Source organism: Erinaceus europaeus, chromosome 19 (genome assembly GCF_950295315.1).
Source record: "Erinaceus europaeus chromosome 19, mEriEur2.1, whole genome shotgun sequence".
NCBI classification, from domain to species: Eukaryota; Metazoa; Chordata; class Mammalia; order Eulipotyphla; family Erinaceidae; genus Erinaceus; species Erinaceus europaeus.
Genome location: NC_080180.1, coordinates 12998813 through 13021250, shown reverse-complemented (window position 1 = coordinate 13021250; position 22438 = coordinate 12998813). Strand labels below are relative to the sequence as shown.

Here is a 22438-nt window from a genome sequence, read left to right as displayed (position 1 = left end):
ACCAAAACTTAGAATTAAAGATCAAATGAAGACTGTCAAGGTAGGGGAGGGGGCAATGGTATGTATGGATAACTAACTAGATAATCCATAGATGTTAAAATAATACTAAGACAATTAAGAAAATAAAATTTCAAAGGAGAGTTTGAATAAATAAAAGATGGGCAACTTATTTGAATATTTAAACCAATTTATGAGGACCTAGAAGTTGATGTAGCAAACTAAAACTCAGCCAACAGCCAATGGGAAAATATCCATCAAGGAAATATCCTGCTAACATCCAACTGTAGTATGTTATTAAAAAAAGAAAATCACATCTGTTCATATGAATGGATTTGAATCATGTCACATAGTAAATACTAATAACTTTTCCTCAAATAAATACATATGTAACACAAGCAAATCTAACATAATGACACTGTATTACAATTTAATAGAAGGATCTAGGAGGTGGCTCAGAAGTCGAGTATTCGTTATATGGATGAGGCCCTGGGCTCAATCCCCAGCATCACATAAAATGGAAGGAAAGTGACTGATCTCTCAAATGATTTAATTTTCAAAGAAATTACCAGTAAGTTGTGGTTCAAGAGGTAGTGCATAAAGTGTTGGACCATCAAGCATGAGGTTCCAAGTTCTATATCCGGCAGCACATATGATACTTTAATAATTCATTCATATTCTCTCTCTCTCTCTCTCTCCTTTCTTCTCACATTAATAAAGCATTCAGAGAGGGGAAGTAGACTGAAGTTGTATTGATGAAATTAAATAAGTCAGAATAAAATCTATATTGTATAGTTATGTCCTGGGAATTAACTTGTTTTTGTTTGTTTTTTTTAATTTGCTTTTGGGGCCTGCAAAATTGTTCATTTTATTACAGTGTGCTGCTTTGCCATGTATGCAACCCAGGTTGTGAGCCCAGATCCCACCTAAGGAAACTTGAAAACTGTAAGAGGTCTTACTGCTATTACTGCCCCATTTCACTCTCTCTACCCGTCTAACTTTAAAAATGTTTGCTTTTGTGCATATCTAAGTTATACACATATAAAGCATGACATATAGAACAATAAAAATAGTGTATGTAATCAATTGAAATTTCACAGACTAAACATTTATCATGGGTTTTCTGTTTTCTTCTGTTCTCAGAATGAGTATTAGAAAAAAATTAAAACAAAGCAATACAACACTATTTTAAAAAATACATGTGGTTTCAAGTTTTGACATTGTACTTTGTATATGCTTCCTTCAAAATTAAGTCTCGGGTCTGTGTTCACAGCACTAACAATAAAGTAACTAGTAGATTAATTTTAGAAGTCATGTTGCAGGTATTACTAAAGTCTCTAAGATATTTTGTATAAATCAGTAACTACTTCTAGATGAAATGCAAAACTAGGCTGGAGAGGTAAGCTGAGACTCAGAATTCCCAAGTTCAATCCTAGCATCACCATAATAAACTAAAACTTGGCAGTGCTCTGGCTTAAAAAAAGAAAAAAAAAAGTTTAGCTATAAATCAAATGGCCTTTTAGCCACTGAAATATGGCTCAGTTGGGTTATGTGCTGCCATGCATGCTACCCAGGTTTAATCCTAGTGCCCACTACAATGAAGAAAATTTTAGTGCTGTGGTGTCTCTCTCCCTCTCTCCCCTTCTCCCTCCCTCCTTCTCTCTCTCTCTTTCTCTCTCTCTCTCACACACACACACACACTGCCTTTAAATAAAAAATAAAAATAAATTTATTTTCAAAAATTAATAGGCTTTACTCATATAGCTTTACTGTGCCATCCATCCATTCATTAGGCAGTTACTTTTCAATTAATCACTTGAATAAGATACACAAACTGACCTGTGGCACCACATATGCCAGAATGATAATCCAGCTCATACACTCTCTCCCCTAAGTAATAATGACTTTTTTTTTAAAGATAATAAAATGAGGGGTCCAGAAGCTGGTGCAGTGGATAAAGTGTTATTGGACTCTCAAGCATGAGGTCCCAAGTTATATCTCCGGCAACACATGTACCAAACTGTTGTCTGGTCCTTTTTCTCTCTCTCTTACCTTCTTAATAAATAAATAAATGAAGTCTTTACAAAAGATAGTAAACAGAGCAACACTGTAAAAATAACTTTTACTTTAGACACATTAAGGTTCCCTCACATCTATTAATATGCCCCGCTGCTATTATGTATTTTCTTTTTACCACTAAAATGATCGTGCTGACAAAGACTTTACTCTTTCACCACAAAGAAAGATATTATCAATGTAAGATTAATACTCACCCATCCAAGCAAGCATTCACTTTAAATACTAACCAAATGAGGGAGGGGGGTTATCTGCATACAATTTTATTTTATTTTATTTTATTTTATGTGTTCTAAAGTATTTCTGGGGCTGGGGAGACAGCATAAAGATTATGCAAATTGACTTTCATGCTTGAGGCTCTAATCTCCCAAATTCAATCTCCTGCACCACCATAAATCAGATTGAGCAGTGCTCCAGTAAAAAATAAATTTTAGGGGGTATAGCATAATGGTTATGCTAAGAGACTTTCATGCCTGAGGCTCTCAAGCCACAGGTTCAATCCCCCACACCGCCATAAGCCAGAGCTGAGCCGTGCTCTGATGTAAAAAATAAATAAATAAATAATATTTTTTAAAAAAGCGTTTCTACAATCAATCAATACTACAAGTGAACAGCAATGAAAGAAACATTACTAAATAAGGTATACATGTGCACATTTAAATCTCGAAAAAAATTCCAGCAGTTGCAATACCACTTTCAGATTTTAAAAAAAAGTATAATTTCCTGCAATAAACGAGCTAAATAATGACAGCAGAGAGCTCTCTTTTAAATGCCTAGCTTGAGGGCAAATCTAAAAGTGAACATGGCATTGAGAAAAACAAGGCTAGAAAAAAAAGGGGGAGTCGGGTGGTAGTGCAGTGGGTTAAGCACCGCACATGGTGCAATACACACATGGCGCAAAGCACAAGGACTGGCGTAAGGATCCCGGTTCGAGCCGCCAGCTCCCCACCTGCAGGGGAGTCACTTCACAGGCGGTGAAGCAACTCTGCAGGTGTCTCTTTCTCTCCCCCTCTCTGTCTTCCCCTCCTCTCCATTTCTCTCTGTCCTATCCAACAATGATGACATCAATAACAATAATAACTACAACAATTAAAAAAAAACAAGGGCAACAAAAAGGGAATAAATAAATATTGAAAAAAAAGAAAAAGAAAAATCACTAAGTAAAACTAAGTAGAATATGGGGAGTAGGAGCAGACAGCATAATGGTTATGCAAAGAGACTATTTATGTCTGAGGCTCCAAGGTCCCAGGTTCAATCACCTCCAACACCATAAGCTAGAGCTGAGCAATAATCTAGGGGAATAAAAAAAAAAAATCAAAAGAATACTGGAGAGGAGGAGGGGTATGCAACAGGTAGTGGTGCAAAGGGTTGAGCACACATCTTATATTGAGTGCCTAGGAACCTTGGTTCAAGTCCCCATCCCCACCTGCAGAGGGAAAGCTTCACATGTGGTGAAGCAGTGCTGCAGGTGTCTTTCTCCCTCCCTATCTCCCCCTTCACTTCAGTTTTTCTCTCTCTATCCAATAAATGGATAAAATAAAATAAAATAAGGAGTGTTTTTAGTAGACAAAAAATATCCAATTAGTGATGTAACCTTAAAAATCTATGAAAATACAGATAATAAACATTATAAGACATAAATAAACACTTTAGTATTATTTCACAAGACAATTGTTAAGTACACTAAAATTAGCTTTCAAAAGCATTAGACATTTGAGTTACTGACAGAAGCCAAATAATGTGTTGGATTTGCTTACATGATATCACCTTTACATTTTTCAGGCTACCACTAGGCAGAAATCACCCCACTCCCTAAAATGTCAAAAATAGCCAATAAGAACAGAAAATTTTATTAGGCTATATACTAATCTGAATGCAGAACACAGAAATATACAAATCATAAAAAATAGTATTCCTAAATCACAATTTTGTTAAAACATATTAAAATTCCAACACTTTATTTTTTTAGTGCAAATAATTTAAGTCTAAATAAATTACATCTTTTCTGCCTATGAGACCCAACAGAAGTTTAATTTAGCTTATCACCTATTTCATATAATTTCTTAGCAGCAATTTTTTTCATAAGATTAAAAACTCTAAAATAAACACAGCTGTAGAGAAAAAAAAATCCATTACTAGAAAGAAGGTTCTTATATTTAAAGTGGTCTTCATAACTTTGAATGAAAATTGCTATCATATATCATATTTATATAATTTGTCACCTAATCATGCTATAAATATATCAATGAAATAATAGTTGCCTAAACTGACATGTAAGTCAAGGGGAGATTACATATAAAAATCATAAATTCATACTAAAAGTATTCATTATTTGTTTGTTGAGTTTGTTTGGTACTAAACATTTTACCGGGTAATTGCCTCTTTTAACCCTCAACAGTATTATAGGTCTTACTATCCTTATTACAAATAAAAACAAGACTGCTGAAAAGGCCATGTGGCTTTCTCAACTTCTTTAGTGGTAGAATGAGTGGCAAGGCTGAGATTCCAAGTCAGACCAACTCCAAAGCCTTAATTTCCTTTTTCAAAATATTTTAACTTATTTATTTATTGAACTATTTATTGGTGACAGACAGAAATCAAAAGAGGGCAAGGGCAAGACAGAGTCACCTGCAGCACCACTTCACCACTCATGAGGCATTCCCCTTGCAGATAGGGATCCAGATTTCTGTAATATGTGCACTTAAGCAGGTGCACCACTACCTGGCCCCAAAACCTTAATTTTCTTTCTTTTTTTACCAGAGTACTGGTCAGCTCTGGTTTATGGTGGTGTGGGGGAATGAACTGAACCAAAACTGGAACTTTGGAGCCTCAAAGTCCAAGCCTTAATTTTCTGCTTCCAAAAAGTCCAAGCCTTAATTTTCTGCTTCTAACTTTTTGTACAAGTTAGTGCTTCCTTTACTTAGATCAATAAAGTCTGAGAAGTTCATATAAGTAAGGACAGATAAAGGACAAAAACCATCTCATTTAAAGAAGGGAGCCACTGCTCAGACTGTTCGACTAAAATATGAATTCAGTACTCATCCCAAAAAACTTGCTTCTTGAAGTAAGATGGAAATTCAGACTGCTTATGTGACATAAGTATTTAAAGACTTATTTGATAGGACAAAGAGAATTTGAGAGGTAGAGACACCTGCTGCACTGCTTCACCTCTTGTAGAACTTTCCCCTGCAGTGGGGACCAGGGACATAACCTGGGTCCTAACATGAGACAATATATATGTTAAACCAGTGGACCCCCACCTGGTCCCAGTATGTGGCATAATCCTTCAGTGCTGGTAAATTTTTAATTACAATGAATGCTTAGGCTACATCCAGATTGATGCAGTGAATAACTCCACGACTGAAGAGCAGCATGTTATCTCTCACGTGTTGCCAACACATGCCTTTCTAACATGCAGGCTGCATCTACTGTTTACATAAATTGCATGGATCTGTCTTCTATAGGTACCCTTGAAGGCTACACAATAAAGATCTTCCACTGCTTTCTTCCTAACTAGATATTAGCGCTTATTATTTTCTCACTATTCTTAAAATATGCTTCCTCCTATGTTCGTTCGGGTTTTTTGTTTTTCCCTTCTCCCTCTTTTTTTTTTTTTGCCACCAGGGTCACTGCTGGGGACTGGGTGTCCGTACTCCAAATTCACCACTCCCGGTGGCCCTTTTTGCCTTCATTCTTTTTCTTGATTAAGAGAAACTGAGGGGGGAGAAAGATAGAGAGGGATAAAGATAGACACCTATAGACCTCCTGCAGGTGGGGAGCAGGGGCTTGAACCTTCTACATGGTGATAAGTGCACTTAACTGGGTATGCCACCACCTGGCCCCCCCCTTTCCTATTTAAGTTAACTGTTACTCAATCTTCAGATGATATTTCAAACTCAGCTAGCAATTCTGACTACATTATTTTCATGGAGCAATGTACATCTACACATTTGGCAACATCACAATTTTACATCTAAGTGGCTAATGTGCTTGCTTCTCTTTCAACAGACTATAAAGTCCAAGGGCTCCTCTCTGGTTTGTTTATCTGATGTCCCAACATCAAGCATATTGCATGCAGCAAGCACTCAGCCAATATTTGATTACAAAAAAAGGGGGGGGGGGAGAAAGGGAGAGTACAAATGAAAATCTGAATCAACTGCCTCCATGTTCTGTTAGACAGCAAGTAATTACCACTTACAGACCACTCCCACAATGGTTCAGAGATGAACAATGATAGGTCAGCGAAAACCAAGTAAGAAAGAAAATGTTTTATAAAAACAGGAAGAAAAGTTACTAATATATGAATTCCTGCTACAGAACATAGCTTCAAGGACAGGCTGAGATTATGAATCTATCTGTCAAGTCAAAGTTGTTGGTGATTTGATTAAACCACTTCATATTAGAACTGTACCTAAAACTTACCATCAGAAAAATACCCACTACCCAAATAACAGTTTTAAAAGTAAGAACTGGGAGTCGGGCAGTAGCGCAGCGGGTTAAGCACATATGGTGCAAAGCACAAGGATCGCGGTGCGAACCCCCGGCTTGATTCCTTAAAAAAAAAAAAAAAAAAAAAAAAAAAAGGCTTCCTATCTAACTGCTATCTGCTTGGGGGGGGGGGGGGGGAGCATGAGGCCTGGGAGTTAGCACAGGAAGGTTAAGTATTCAGCTTTCAAGCATGAGGGAGGTCTCCATTGTGGCAAGTGCCACAGTGATGCTCTGGTTCTCTCCCCTCCTTATAAACAAATGTGGTTTTTTTTTTAATTTATAAAGTGAGTAAAATATTGAAAAATACCTTAGTTCTGAGAAGTCAAATCAACTACATGATGACATAAAGTTAGGATAAATGACCAAAGCTCTAAATATTCATAAAGATAAGAGTAGATTTGCTATGTTTTAAGTATATAGATACACTTAGAACAGTTTAAAGTAAAAGAAATCTAATGTTCTATAATGTAAATATTAAATAAGGTCAACAGAAATCCATATCACTAAACTACCATTGCCTAAATAAACATCTGGGGGTACCGGTCAGAACATTTAGATTTTTAGAAGGCTAAAAATATATATAAAAAAGTAATTTTAAAAAAATGTGATAAAGGCAAACCAAAGGTCATAGTGACGGCAATGGAAGCACATGGTTCTGTCAATTATGCACACTGCAAGCCCTACATCGAGCACTGTGATCTGTCTTTTTAAAGGTCAAGGAATCACATTTTTAAAAACATGTAAGACATTATGGCACAAAACACTTCCTAGCCACACCTTGTCACTACTTGCTAATTATACTAACCAGGTTAACATTCATCATAAACACAAATGAAGGAAAGTTTTCATTTCATCTCAGTATTTTTAAAAAGAACACCCATGAGACAATCACCACACAACATTATTGGAACAACTAGTCTTTTTTTTTTTTTTTAATCAAACAGAAATACGAGAGATTTTCTTCAGCATATGCTACTCATATACAATGTCTGTCTGTAAAAGGACTTCTGCAGTCAAAGTAAACTTACCGTTACGGATTTCAGTGTCATGCCATGGTAGGTGCCCATAGTGTCAATTTTAAAGCCTTCCGTTTCTACACACACACACACCAAAAAGGGGGGGGGGGGGGAGAAGCATATTGTAAGATTTTTTTGAATTTCATGATCAGTAACAATCTAAAGTTAGTCCATATACTTTACCCAATGGGGCAGTATAGAGAGCCCAGAAATAAACCCATATATATAGGGGCACCTAATATGCAAGGGACCAAAGCTGCCCAATGGGAAAAAAAGGCCTCTTCAATAAATGGTGTTAGGGAAAGTGGACAGTCACAAGTAGGAAAATGAAACTAGACCACCACATAATACTGTACCAAAATTAAGTCAAAATAGACCACAGATCTGGATACTAGCAGTGAAACTATAAAATACATAGAGAATAGCAGTGAAATACTTTAGAACCCTGACTCCAAGGATGTATCAAATTTAAAAGTTCCTGTACATTGGAGCTGGTTGGTGGCACACTCATTATAAACAGTCACTATTCTAGGGGCTTATATACTAACTAGCTGAATTCACACAAAAACACTGAGATAGATGTCATTATTCTTTAATATTAAAGGCAGTGAAGGAAACAAATTCATTAAAGCTAACTTATCAGAATTGGGAACTATAAAACGAGCAAACTGGATTCAGAAACCAAGAGCTACTGGCAAATATATTTTGTAAAAAGGCCAAATGCTTTATTGAGATTTTGCAGGCCACACAATCTCTAGCAAGACAACATTTCTATCACAGTACTGAAGGATACAAAGAAACATAAATGCATGAAAGAATGATTGTGGCTATGATCCAGTCAAACTTAAATTAAAAAAGACATGTAGTGGGCCAGGGTCTGACTACTCCTGTTAGCTTGCCAACCTCTCAATTAAGCATCAGAAGGTACTACACCTCTGAGGCTGCGCACAACCACAAGAATGGAAAGACAAAAGTTTAGATAACATGCCTTCTTTTCCCTTGAATCTTTCTTGATCATATCTGTTATAGGCCGCTGGAATAGGCTGTTTAGTTCGCAATGTGGGATCCTGTGGAAATATTAAGTTACAAACTTTAAAAACTCAAAATACAAGAGAAACACTTTTACTAGCTTGCTTTACTTTGCTGAATAATATAAAACTAACTTGAAAGCCTTCCAATAATTTTAGATTATGTTTTGTTGAAATAGAAGCTACATCATATATATGAGATCTATTTAGGGGATCCACAAAGCAGCAGTCAACCCTCGAAATACCTAAGACACAATGAAAGGAACAAATGACTTGTGACCAGAGAAACAATATATTCGCCAAAATGAAGTACCTCAAAGTGGAGTGTTAAAGTGATTGACATTTTCAACAATGGCTAATGAGTTCCCCAAGCAACAAGTAAGTAAGCTATATTTAGCCATTCAAAGGGCTTTTTCTAATTAAACTCTTTCAAACTCTCACCCAGGTATAACCCTCATTAAGAATAACTGCATGGTAGTTCGGGAGGTGGTGCAGTGATAAAGCTTTGGACTCTCAAGCATGGGGTCCTGAGTTCAATTCCCGGCAGCACATGTACCAGAGTGATGTCTAGTTCTTTCTCTCCCCTCCTATCTTTCTCATGAATAAATAAAATCTTAAAAAAAGAAAGAAAGAAAGAAAGAAAGAAAGAAAGAAAGAAAGAAAGAAAGAAAGAAAGAAAGAAAAAGAATTACTGCAGGGAGTAGCACAGCGGGTTAAGGCAGGTGGCACAAAGCGCAACAACCAGCACAAGGATCCCAGTTCGAGCCCCAGGCAGTAGTGCAGCGGGTTACGCACACGTGGCCATCCAAAGTGCAAGGACCGGCCTAAGGATCCAGGTTCCAGCCCCTAGCTCTCCACCTGTAGGGGAGTCGTTTCACAGGCGGTGAAGCAGGTCTGCAGGTGTCTCTCTTTCTCTACCCGTCTTCCCCTCTCTCCAGTTCTCTCTGTCCTACCCAACAACGACATCAATAACAACAATAATAATTACAACAATAAAAAAATAACAAGGGCAACAAAAGGGAATAAATAAATATTTTTTAAAAAAAATTACTGCATGGGGAGTCAGAGCACTAGTGCAGGGGTTAAGCACACATGGTGCGAAGCACAAGGACCCGCGCAAGGGTTAGCAAGGATCCTGGTTCGAGAGCCCCAGCTACCCACCTGCAGGAGAGTCGCTTCACAGGTGGTTAAGCAGGTCTACAGGTGTCTCTTTCTCTCCCCCGTCTTCCCCTCCTCTCTCCACTTCTCTGTCCTATCTAACAACGACAACATCAATAGCAACAACAATAACTACAACAACAACAAAAAAGTGGCAACAAAAGGGAAAATAAAATATTAAATTTTTTAATGTCTTTTTTAAAAAAAATTACTGTTGGGAGTCGGGTAGTAGTGCAGCAGGTTAAGTGCACGTGGCACAAAGTGCAAGGACCAGAGTAAAGATCCGGGTTAGAGCCTCTGGCTCCCCACCTGCAGGGGAGTCGCTTCACAAGTGGTGAAGCAGGTCTGCAGGTGTCTATCCTTCTCTCCCGTCTTCCCTTCCCCTCTCCATTTCTCTCTGTCCTATCCAACAAAACAACATCAATAACAATAATAACTACAACAATAAACAACAAGGGCAGAAGGATGAATATGGAATGATGTCACAGGCAGAAGTTGAAAAACAAGATCAGAGGAGAAAACACAAGTAGAAACTCAACTGGAACTGGCGTATTTCACCAAAGTAAAAGACTCTGGGGTGGGTGGGTGGGGAGAATACAGGTCCAAGAAGGATGACAGAGGACCTAGTGGGGGTTGTTTTGTTATATGGAAAACTGAGAAATGTTATGCATGTACAAACTATTGTACTTACTGTTGAATATAAAACATTAATTCCCCATATAGAAATTTTTTAATTAAAAAAAAAAAAAAAGAATTACTGCTTAACAGGTGGGGAGGCAGCTCAGCAGGAATAGCATAGGACATAATGGTACAAGGTCCCAGGTTCAATTCTCAGCACTGAATATGACAGAGTAGTAAATAATAAATGGGGGTGGGGGGGTTGGGTTACTGACAGTGTGTACTTTTCAATATATGGCATGCTTTCACATCCTTCAGATATACTAACATACTTAAATGACTTAAAAACCTCTTTTCTTTTTAACTGCCATCAGAGTTGTAACTGGGGCTCAATGCAAATCCATCACTTCCAGTGACTATCCTCCTCCCCCCCCTTTTTTTCTTTTTATTTGACAGAACAGAGAAATTGAGGGGGCGGGGGAGAAGAGAGAGGAAGACAATGGCAGCACTGGTTCACCACCTGTGAGGCTTCCTCCCCTCACCTACAATTCCATGTGGGACAAAAGTTTTGAACCCAGGTCTATACACACATGGGAACGTGTGCCCACAGCTAGGAGCACTACTGCCTGGCCCCTTAAACATTCTTAAAACGTTAGCTGAGATGGCTTCAAAATCACAATAACGCAAGCGCACTCTCACCAAAATCACTACTAGCCGCAGCAGAACATACTCACCACAGGTGCCGCGTTGGGCGCTGGCCGCTGTTCAGGCGCCCGCCCTTCTTCTCTAGCTTTTACAGATTGAAGAATGGCAAAAATATTTTTTGAAAAATTCTGAAATAAAATTAAACTTAATTAAGCTCACTTAAACTTATATACACAAAAACCAGTGAGCATGCTTAATAAACAAGTTCAGACTAAGTTTTCTCGTGGTCTAGGAGGTGACAGTGGCTAAAACATCAGCCTCTTAAGCATAAGATCCTGAGTTCAGTTCCCGGCAGCACATGTACCAAATGATGTCTGGTTCTTTCTCTCTCTCTCTCTCTCTCTCTCCATCTTTCTCATTAATAAATAATTTCTTTTCAGAAATATTTTAAAATTTTCTCATCAAATTTTCCCTACTATATAGTTATTACACACAGAGATGAAAATCAGCTACTATTGGGAAATTGATTCAAAAACCCATTATTATAAAAATCAATGTTATTTATCTATTTTCACTTCAACTGAATAGTTACTAACTAGTTCACATTATCAACTATTCACATACAAATTTACATGAATCAAATATGAATATAAATAAGACTGTTGTCGATGGAGATTTAATTCTAAAATAAACCAACCACTATGTCTTCTTCTAGATATAATCCATCCCCAATACTACTTCCAGATTGTTGCTAGTTTCAGGAAAACCATAAAAATATCAAAATACCATTTGCTGAGTCACTCTGTACTTTTCAAAGATCTATAAGTTGAAAGCATTTTTAATAACCCTCATAGTTAAACCTTCATAAACTTTTTCATGAAAAGTCTTACCAACATAAAACTAACCTTTTTTTTTATACTAACTAATCTTACCTTCACGAAACATTCATCTTTAGTGTCTAAGGCACTTTTGTCCTTCAATTTTCCTCATGTCTAGAAGTTTCTTTGGGCCATTCCAATTTGGCTTATCAATCACTTCTTTTTAAATAGTATCTATAATTATAAGCCAAACAACTTGCATAGCACTTGGCTATAACAATGAACAAGAGAAATATGATGACCAAGAGAAATAAAGTCCTTATCCTAGTAATATCAAATGTACCTTAATCTCTATTCTCCAGACAGATTCCTTGATGGAGATCACTTTCTCACCTTACGGCTTCACCTACCTCACTACAACTTACTCTTTAGCTATGAGTCACTTCTCTTTACTTTCAACCAAGTTAGCTGCCCTCATTGGGCGCCCATTCTACAGTCTCATTACGTCACAAATAGTGCATACTTAGTTTTCTGTCTTCTGCTAAAGAATATATAAAAGAAAAAAAAAAGAATATAATTTCCAAGAAAGCTAGAACCAATGCGTTTCCAGTCAACTTCAATGGCAGGTCTGACATATGTTAAATGCTACACAAAAATGTACACAAAAGGAAAACTTAACTTGAAATGTAAATATTATCATTGTCCCAGTCATCACACTTACTTATTTCCATTAATTTTAGCAGAGTTTCAGAGACACTTTGAAAAACTTTAAAAATTATTGTGCACACCAAGGAGTTTTAGTTTATATAGTTTACAATATTCATCTGGATATTAATACTGAGACTTTTAATATTGTTAAAAATATAAAACCCCATTTCACATAAATATTTTTCTTGAAAAGCTGTTTGCAAAAACATATAAAGAAATGACAAGTCAGTACTACTTTAAATTTTTGAAATCTCTTTAACAAATGCATTTAATGTCTGTTCCTATATGCTTCTAAATTCAATGTTTACTGTGATATTCTGTTTCACTTTGGTCTAAGCATACAAAGAAAATATAGTCTCACAGACCACTGGAAAAGAAACATTTATATCCACTGCTGACTGGATATTCTTCTTTGGTATCATAACAAAACTGATGCTGGCTGCACACATGTGGTAATTCAGCATGTCTTCTTTTTCAGAGAAATAGAGAAAGGAAAGGAAAGATATTATAATACCAAAGTTTCCTCCAATAAGGAGGGGTCTGAGACTGAACTTGGGTCACATGAATGGCAAAGCAGGCTCACTATAAGGGTCAGTATCTTGCTAGACTTGCATGTGATTTTGTTAACAGCATGCACTGATCATCTGGACAGTGTCAAATCACAAAACTGTACAGATTTTCCTAATATTAACACAGTGCACTTTAAAATATCAACAAGTTACATTGGTTAATGTGATAACATATCTCATTAGATGATTCTTTAAGAATTAGAATTTATCTTTGGAAGGTTGGGGATACAGATCGAAGGTGGCAGAACTACACACTATAATCTTTCAATGTTGCAACCTACTATTAATCACAAATTAAAAAAAAAAAAAAAAACAGGGCCAGGGGAGTCGGGCTGTAGCGCAGCGGGTTAAGCGCAGGTGGCGCAAAGCACAAGGATCGGCATAAGGATCCCGGTTTGAACCCCGGCTCCCCACCTGCAGGGGAGTCGCTTCACAGGCGGTGAAGCAGGTCTACAGGTGTCTATCTTTCTCTCCCCCTCTCTGTCTTCCCCTCCTCTCTCCATTTCTCTCTGTCCTATCCAACAACGACAACAACAATAATAACTACAACAATAAAACAAGGGCAACAAAAGGGAATAAATAAATAAAATAAATATTAAAAAAAAAGAAGCTTTAAAAAAAAAAAAAAACGGGGCCAGGCGGTGGCATACCTGGTTGAGTGCACATATTAGTGCGCAAGGACCCAGGTTCGAGCCCCTGGTCCCCACCTGCAGGGGGGAAGCTTTGCAAATGGTGAAACAGGGCTGCAGCTCTCTCTCGCTCTCGCTCTCTCTCCTCTCTCTCTCCCACTCCCTCCCTCCCCTTTCCCTCTCAACTTGTTTCTATCCAATAAATAAATAAATAAAAATAATCAAGTTCTCTAAATTCTTTTTATGAATACTTCAAAACATGGAATTAGGAGAGACAATGTAATGCTTATGCAAAAAGACTTCTGTATCTGAGGCTCCAAAATCCCAAGTTCAATCCCCAGCATGACCAGAAGTCAAAGCTGAGTAGTGCTCTGGTCATTCTCTCTTAAAAAAAAAAAAAAAATTAAAATTCCAACATCTACTGAAAGAGATAAAGCAATATATTAACAGTAACACTGTAATAGTAGGCAACTTCAACACCCCACTCTCTCAACTTGACAGATCATCCAGGCAGAAAATCAATAAAGACATGAGGAAGCTAAATGAGGAGATAAACTAGAACTACTGGACATTTTCAAAGTCATTCACCCCAAGAACTGGAATGCACATTGTACTCAAGTCCACATGGGTCATTCTCAAGGATAGACCACATGTTAGGCCACAAAGACAGCAAATTCAAGAGCATTGAAATCATCCCAAGCATCTTCTCAGACCCCAGTGGAATTAAACTAACACTTAACAATCAACAAAAGATTATTAGTAATAGTCCCAAAATGTGGAAGCTCAACACTACACTCCTTAATAACTACTGGGTCAAAGAGGAAATCAAGGAAGAAATCAAAATGTTTCGAGAGTTCAATGAAAATGAAGACACAAACTATCAAAATACTTGGGACACAACTAAGGCAGTACTGAGAGGGAAGTTCATAGCCATACAAGCACACATTAGGAAACAAGAAAAAGCACAAATAAACAACCTGATTGCACATCTTAAAGACCAAGAAGAAGAAGAACAAAGGAATACTAAAGCAACCAGTAGGACAGAAATAACTAAAGTTAGGGCAGAAATAAGTAACACTGGAAATAAGGAAACCATACAAAAGATCAATGAAAGTAAATGTTGGTTCTTCCAAAGAATAAACAAAATCGACAAACCTTTGGTTAGACTCACAAAACAAAAAAGGGAGAAGACCCAAATAAATCAGATCATAAGTGAAAGAGGAGATATCACAACAGACACCACAGAAATTTAACATATCATGCGAGGCTTCTATGAACAACTATATGCTACCAAGCTAGAGACCCTGGAAGAAATGGACTATTTCCTAGATACCTATGAACTTCCAAAATTAAATAAAGAGGAACTAGATAATATGAACAGGCCCATCACAGCTAATGAAATTGAAACAGTTATCAAAAACCTTCCCAGGAATAAAAGTCCTGGACCAGATGGTTTTACAAATGAATTCTACAAAACCTTCAAGGAAGAGTTTTTGGATGGAGCCTGAAAAAAATCATCTTAAGTGAAATAAGTCAGAAACAGAAGGATGAATATGGGATGATCTCACATTCATGAAGAAGTTGAAAAACAAGACTGGAAGAGAAAACACAGTAGAACCTGAACTGGAATTGGCATATGCACCACAGTGAAGGACTGGGTAGGTGTGGGGGTGGGGAGGGAATACAGGTCCAAAAAGGGTAACAGAGAACCTAGTGGGAGTTGTATTGTTATATGGAAAACTGGGAAATATTATGCATGTACAAACTATTATTGTATTTACTGTCGAATGTAAAACATTAATTCCCCAATAAAGAAATTTTAAAAAAAGATTTCAAGAGGACTGCTTTCCTTTAGAAATATGCAGTAGATACTTTTAAGACGTAGTAGAGACAGCAAATGCAAATTATCCTCTTAAAATTAGTATCCCATGCAATGCTGCATTTTATAAATTACTTTAGGTAACCTTTTTTAAATTTATATTTTAGTTGCTTGTAAGACTTCTGAGAACTCTGGTGGTTACCTTTGGGAGGTGGCAGGGTGAGGATACAGAACTTTGGTGGTAGGTGTAATATGAAACCATCCACTGTGACCTTACAATCTTGTAAGCCACTAGGAATCACAAATAAAAAATGGGGAAAAGGGGGGTAGTACAGCGGGTTAAGCACAAGTGGCGCGAAGATCAAGGACCAGCATAAAGATCCCGGTTCGAGCCCCCAGGTCCCCACCTGCAGGGAAGTCTCTTCACAGGCGGTGAAGCAGGTCTGCAGGTGTCTCTCTTTCTCTACCCCTCTCAGTCTCTCAGTCTTCCCTTCCTCTCTCCACTTCTGTCCTATCCAACAACAATGACATCAGTAACAACAACAATAATAACCACAATAACAATAAAAAAACAAGGGCAACAAAGGCAACAAAAGGGGGGGGAATGGTTTCCAGGAGCAGTGAATTCGTGGTGCAAGCACCGAGCCCCAGCAATAACCTGGAGGCAAAAAAATAAAAAAAAAATGAAAAAAAAAAATCAAAACTATGATAAGTAATTGTGCCCTGCCCCCAATAACAAAACTATATCTGCCAGATGCACAGCTATTTAAATTTTTTAAAAAGAATTTCTGTGGAAAAGTAATGTGTCAGTACACAGCTTACACAATGACATAAATGGTTAATAAAGATGTATCATATTTTAAAGATTTTTTATTATCTTTAACAAAAATGAGTGAGAAGTGAGCAAGAGGGTGAGAGAGGATTAGAATACTGTGCAAAAGGAGAACCGATTTAGTTCTAACATGAAAAAGATGAAAATCACAACTCAGTACTTTTTTTTAATATTTATTTATTTGTTATTGGATAGAGACAGAGAGAAACTGGGAAGGAAGAGATAGGGAGAGACAGAGAGACACCTGCAGCCCTGCTTCACCACTTGTGAAGCTTTCCCCTCGCAGGTGGTGACCAGGGGCTTGAATCTGGGTCGTTGTGCATTGTAACGTATGTGCTTAACCAGGTTTCACCACCTGGCCCCCACAACTCATTATTTTAAAAATACTTCATTATATCAGAGCTATAAACTCATGATAAGTCAAGCTCTAAAGCAATCAATCAAAATCACTTACTTTTGGTCACTACAATTATTACTTTCCTTTTGATAATCTTTTTCATTGTTTTCTCAACAACGAACACACGTGACTTTTTGCCAAGAGAACTTCTACAACTCCTACTGAGTTGTTCTTTGATAGTCTGAGACAGTGAGTGTAAAGGCAGAAAGAGGAAGAGAGAAACTATAGCACTGCTCCACCATTCACCCAACTTTCCCTTTGCATGATACTCCCATGTGATATCCAGGAGCTCCAATGCAGAATCTCAAACATGGTGTGTGCTCTACTGAGTGACTCCCAGTCTCCTAGCCGATAAATTTATGAGTGTTTTAATTGATTATAAAGTCAAAATGATCTATGTGTGGTGCCTGCAGTAATAGTACTACTATAAAAGGATGTATTTAAAGTAGCTCTGGGGGGGGGGGGACCACACCAGGTTAAGCACACATAGTATGAAGCACAAGGGCCTGCTCAAAATTCAGGGGGATTGCTTCACAAATAATGAAGCAAGTCTACAGGTGTCTCTCTTTCTCTCCCCCCATCTTCCCCTCCCCTTTCAAGTTTTCTCTGTCCTATCCAATAAAACAAACCAAAAAAAAAAAAGGCTATCATGAGCCATGAGCAGTGGATATGTAGTGCAGGGACCAAGCTGCAGTGATAACCAACCCTGGAGGCCAAAAGCAAAGAATTCTTAAGGAATCTTCAGTTTGTATTTTATTAGGAAGCTTAAAAATTGAGGTCCTAATACAACTAATAGTACAGGTCTGTCACCCACACCTATGGACATCAAGTCTTTGACAAAGAGGCCCAGAATATTAAATGAGAAAAGCAGAGTCTCTCCAACAAATGGTGTTGGAAAAAATGGGTTGAAACATGCAGAAGAATGAAACTGAACCACTGTATTTCACCAAATACAAAAGTAAATTCCAAGTGGATTAAGGACTTGGATATTAGACCACAAACTATCAGATACTTAGAGGAAAATATTAGCAGAACTCTTTTCCGCATACATCTTAAAGACATCTTCAATGAAACAAATCCAAATACAAAGTATATACAAAGTCAAGTATAAACCTATGGCACTACATGAAATTAAAAAGCTTCTGCACAGCAAAAGAAACCACTACACAAACCAAGAGACCCCTCACAGAATGGGAGAAAATCTTTACATGCCATACATCAGACAAGAGTTTAATAACCAACATATATAAAGAGCTTGCCAAACTCAACAACAAGACAACAAACAACCCCATCCAAAAATGGGGGGAGGACATGGACAGAATATTCACCACAGAAGAGATCCAAAAGGCCGAGAAACACATGAAAAAAATGCTCCAAGTCTGATTGTCAGAGAAATGCAAATCAAGACAACAATGAGATACCACACTTCACTCCTGTGAGAACGTCATACATCAGAAAAGGTAACAGCAGCAAATGCTGGAGAGGGTGTAGGGTCAAAGGAACCCTCCTGCACTGCTGGTGGGAATGTAAATTGGTCCAACCTCTGTGGAGAACTCTCAGAAGGCTAGAAATGGACCTACCCTATGACCCTGCAATTCCCCTCCTGGGGATATATCCTAAGGAACTCAACACATCCATCCAAAAAGATCTGTGTGCACATATGTTCTTGGCAGCACAATTTGTAATAGCCAAAACCTGGAAGCAACCCAGGTGTCCAACAACAGATGAGTGGCTGAGCAAGTTGTGGTCTATATACACAATGGAATACTACTCAGCTGTAAAAAATGGTGACTTCACCGTTTTCAGCCGATCTTGGATGGACCTTGAAAAAATCATGTTGAGTGAAATAAGTCAGAAACAGAAGGATGAATATGGGATGATCTCACTCTCAGGCCGAAATTGAAAAACAAGATTAGAAAAGAAAACACAAGTCGAACCTGAAATGGAATTGGAGTATTACACCAAAGTAAAAGACTCTGGGGTGGGTGGGTGGATGGGGAGAATACAGGTCCATGAAAAATGATGAATGAAATAGTGGGGGTTGTATTGTTAAATGGGAATCTGGGGAATGTTATGCATGTAAAAAAAAAAAAAAAAAAAGAAGTAGAAACGCAAAGCAGAAATTGACTGAGTTTGGAGTATGGCACCAAAGTAAGAAAGCAGAAGTACACTAGAGTTTGCAGTAAGTACCTCCCTAATACTTCCTCTCCACTTTTCCAAGCTTTGGGTCCATGATTGCTCAACGATTTGTTTAGCTTTGTATGTTAACTCTCTTTTCAGTCACCAGGTTCCAGGTGTCATCAGGATGCCGGCCAGACTTCCCTGGATTAAAGACCCCACCAATATGTCCTGGAGCTCAGCTTCCCCAGAGACCCACCCTACTAGGGAAAGAGAGAGGCAGACTGGGAGTATGGACCGACCAGTCAACGCCCATGTTCAGCGGGGAAGCAATTACAGAAGCCAGACCTTCTACCTTCTGCAACCCACAATGACCCTGGGTCCATACTCCCAGAGGGATAGAGAATGGGAAAGCTATCGGGGGAGGGGGTGGGATATGGAGATTGGGCGGTGGGAATTGTGTGGAGTTGTACCCCTCCTACCCTATGGTTTTGTTAATTAATCCTTTCTTAAATTAAAAAAAAAAAAAGGCTAGAAATGGACCTATCCTATGATCCTACAATTCCTCTCCTGGGGATATATCCTAAGGAACTCAACACATCCATCCAAAAAGATCTGTGTGCACATATGTTCTTGGCAGCACAATTTGTAATAGCCAAAACCTGGAAGCAACCCAGGTGTCCAACAACAGATGAGTGGCTGAGCAAGTTGTGGTCTATATACACAATGGAATACTACTCAGCTGTAAAAAATGGTGACTTCACCGTTTTCAGCCGATCTTGGATGGACCTTGAAAAATCCATGTTAAATGAAATAAGTCAGAAACAGAAGGATGAATATGGGATGATCTCACTCTCAGGCAGAAGTTGAAAAACAAGATCAGAAAAGAAAACACGAGTAGAACCTGAAATGGAATTGGCATATCGCACCAAAGTAAAAGACTCTGGGGTGCATGGGTGGGGAGAGTACAGGTCCAAGAAGGATGACAGAGGACATAGTGGGGGTTGTATTGTTATATGGGAAACTGGGGAATGTTATGCATGTACAAACTATTGTATTTACTGTTGAATGTAAAACATTAATTCCCCAATAAAGAAATTTTTTAAAAAAGTAATAGTACAGGTCTGTCTAAAATGTTAGGGTCTTCCAGAGACCTTAATGTCTAGCAGATTTGTCTGTTTTTTAGCAGAAGGGCAGGATGGCGGACACCTGGTAGAGCACACGCATCACAATGTGCAAGAAGCTGATCCAATCCCTACAGGGAAGCTTCAGCAGTGGTGATACAGTACTGCGGGAATCTTCCTCTCTACCTCTTTCCTCTCAGTATCTGCCTCTATCCAAAAAAAAAAAAAGAAGAGGGGGGAGGGCTGGGGGGGAGGAGAGAAAACTGCCAGTAGCAGTGGATCTGTGGTACAGACACCAAGACCCAGCAATAACCCTGGGGGGGGGGGGGGGGAAAGCATAGCAGATAGAAAAACCAATATGCAGATTATCAAAAACAGGTGTTGGGGGGGCAGCAAAAGCACAGCGGGTTGAGCACAGATGGCGCGAAGAACAAGGGCATAGGGACCCTGGTTGGAGCCATGGCTTCACAAGTGAAGCAGGTCTGCAGGTGTCTGTCTTTCTCTCCCCTTCTCTGTCTTCCCCTCCTCTCTCCATTTCTCTCTGTCCTATCCAACAACAACATCAATAACAGGAACAACAAGGGCAACAAATTGGGAAAAATAGCCTCCAGGAGTAGTAGATTCATAGTGCAGTCACAGAGCCACAGTAATAACATTGGAGGCCAAAAAAAAAAAAAAAAAAACAGTTTGTCTTGAACTTTCACAATGTTAATGCGAAGGCTGGGGCGATAGCATAATGGTTATGCATGAGACCTTCCTGCCTAAGGTCCCTAAGGTCCCAGGTACAATTCCCAGTACCAAAAGCCAGAGATGAGCAGTGCTCTGGTCTCTCTCATTAAAATAAAGTATTTTTTTAAATAAAATAAAATGTTAGTGCTGTACAAGAAAGCGTGCCTACCAATTTGTTAAATATTTATTTACTTATCATTGTTGTGGTTATTGATGTCATTGTTGTCGGATAGGACAAAGAGAAATGGAGAGAGGAGGGGAAGATAGAGAGGGGGAGAGAAAGATAGACACCTGCAGACCTGCTTCACTGCTTGTGAAGCGACTCCCCTGCAGGTGGGGAGCCGGAGCCTCGAACCGGGATCCTTCCACTGGTCCTTGAGCTTTGCGCCACCTGCGCTTAACCCTCTGCGCCACTGCCCAACTCCCATCCTACCAATTTTTTAAGTTAGTAACTTATTTTTTAACTAGAAAGTGAAACAAGAACAATTAGAAAATGAATTTTTAAATGAGGAAAGCTCTGAAATGATGGTGCAATCCTGCCACCTAGAGCTCAAAGGAAGCTGTTCGTTTTGGTTCTTTGAAAATATAAGTCTTCACCAAAGTAAAAGACTCTGGGGTGGGTGGGGGGGCAGAATACAGGTCCAAGAAGGATGACAGAGGACCTAGTGGGGATTGTACTGTTATATGGAAAACTGGGAAATGTTATATTTACTGTCGAATGTAAAACATTAATTCCCCAATAAATAAATAAATTTTTTATATATATATATATGTCTTGGTCTTCTAGATGAAAAGACTCAGATTTCTCAAGAACTGGAGTAGAACAACATATGCCATAACATTCACTGGTTGCTATAAAGGCATGAAGACAAGTTTGCTCATACTGTCAGGACAGTCTCTATTTCTAAATTTGGAATATTCTTAACTTTGACCTCATGTACTTTGGAAGACAACTCAGACTGCAAGAGAAAGAATTAGATTCTTCAGTTATGCTAAACTAATACAACTGATTCTACTAAAATGGTAAATTAAAGGTCAGAATCCCCCAATCTGAAAATAAAACTCTGCTAGAGCAATGTTAAAGTTCACATTCACCAGTAAGCTCACACAGTTCTAAAATCTTTCTTACTCAACTGTACAATTGTAGAAAATTCAGACACAGAAAACTGGGAAGTAAAGGAAAAATACGTATTGTTATGTAAAAAAAACTGGGAAATGTTATGCATGTACAAACTACGATATTTACTGTAGACTATAAAACAATAATCTTCCAATAAACAAATAAAAAAGGAAGAAAAAAGAAAGGAAGAAAAATAAATGTAACTAAGTAAAAGAGAAGCAATGCAAGCATTTTGGAAATACATTAAGACACTCGGTGTCCCAATTATCTTTTTAATGTTTTCTTTAAAAATTCAAGCACCTATGTCCTTTAGTCAACATTTTATTTCCAGGAACTAAACTCCTGCCATATATTCGTCTGAATGCACAAAGGTTGGTTGTGTATGTTCAAGGACTCAAGGACATTTTGTGATTATTTATAACTGAACAGAAAGAGAGACAGAAAAGGAGATGAAACAGAAGCACATCCAATTTCAAAAATAGACAAAGAACTCATAAATAAGTAACAAAGAACTTATAAGAACTCATAAATAAGTATTGATACAGTCAT

At 38.1% G+C, this 22438-nt stretch overlaps 1 protein-coding gene across 1 annotated transcript in view; it reads right to left on the bottom strand.

Moving 5' to 3' along the window:
• CDC73 (cell division cycle 73) overlaps window positions 1-22438 on the bottom strand; it is a 110698-nt gene that overhangs the window by 65359 nt on the left and 22901 nt on the right. Inside the window, exons 8-10 of the mRNA XM_007539762.3 lie at window positions 11116-11214; window positions 8566-8644; window positions 7590-7654 (exon numbers count right to left, since the gene is read on the bottom strand). Coding sequence (XP_007539824.3) covers window positions 7590-7654; window positions 8566-8644; window positions 11116-11214 — 243 coding nt within the window. The remainder of the gene's footprint in view (window positions 1-7589; window positions 7655-8565; window positions 8645-11115; window positions 11215-22438) is intronic.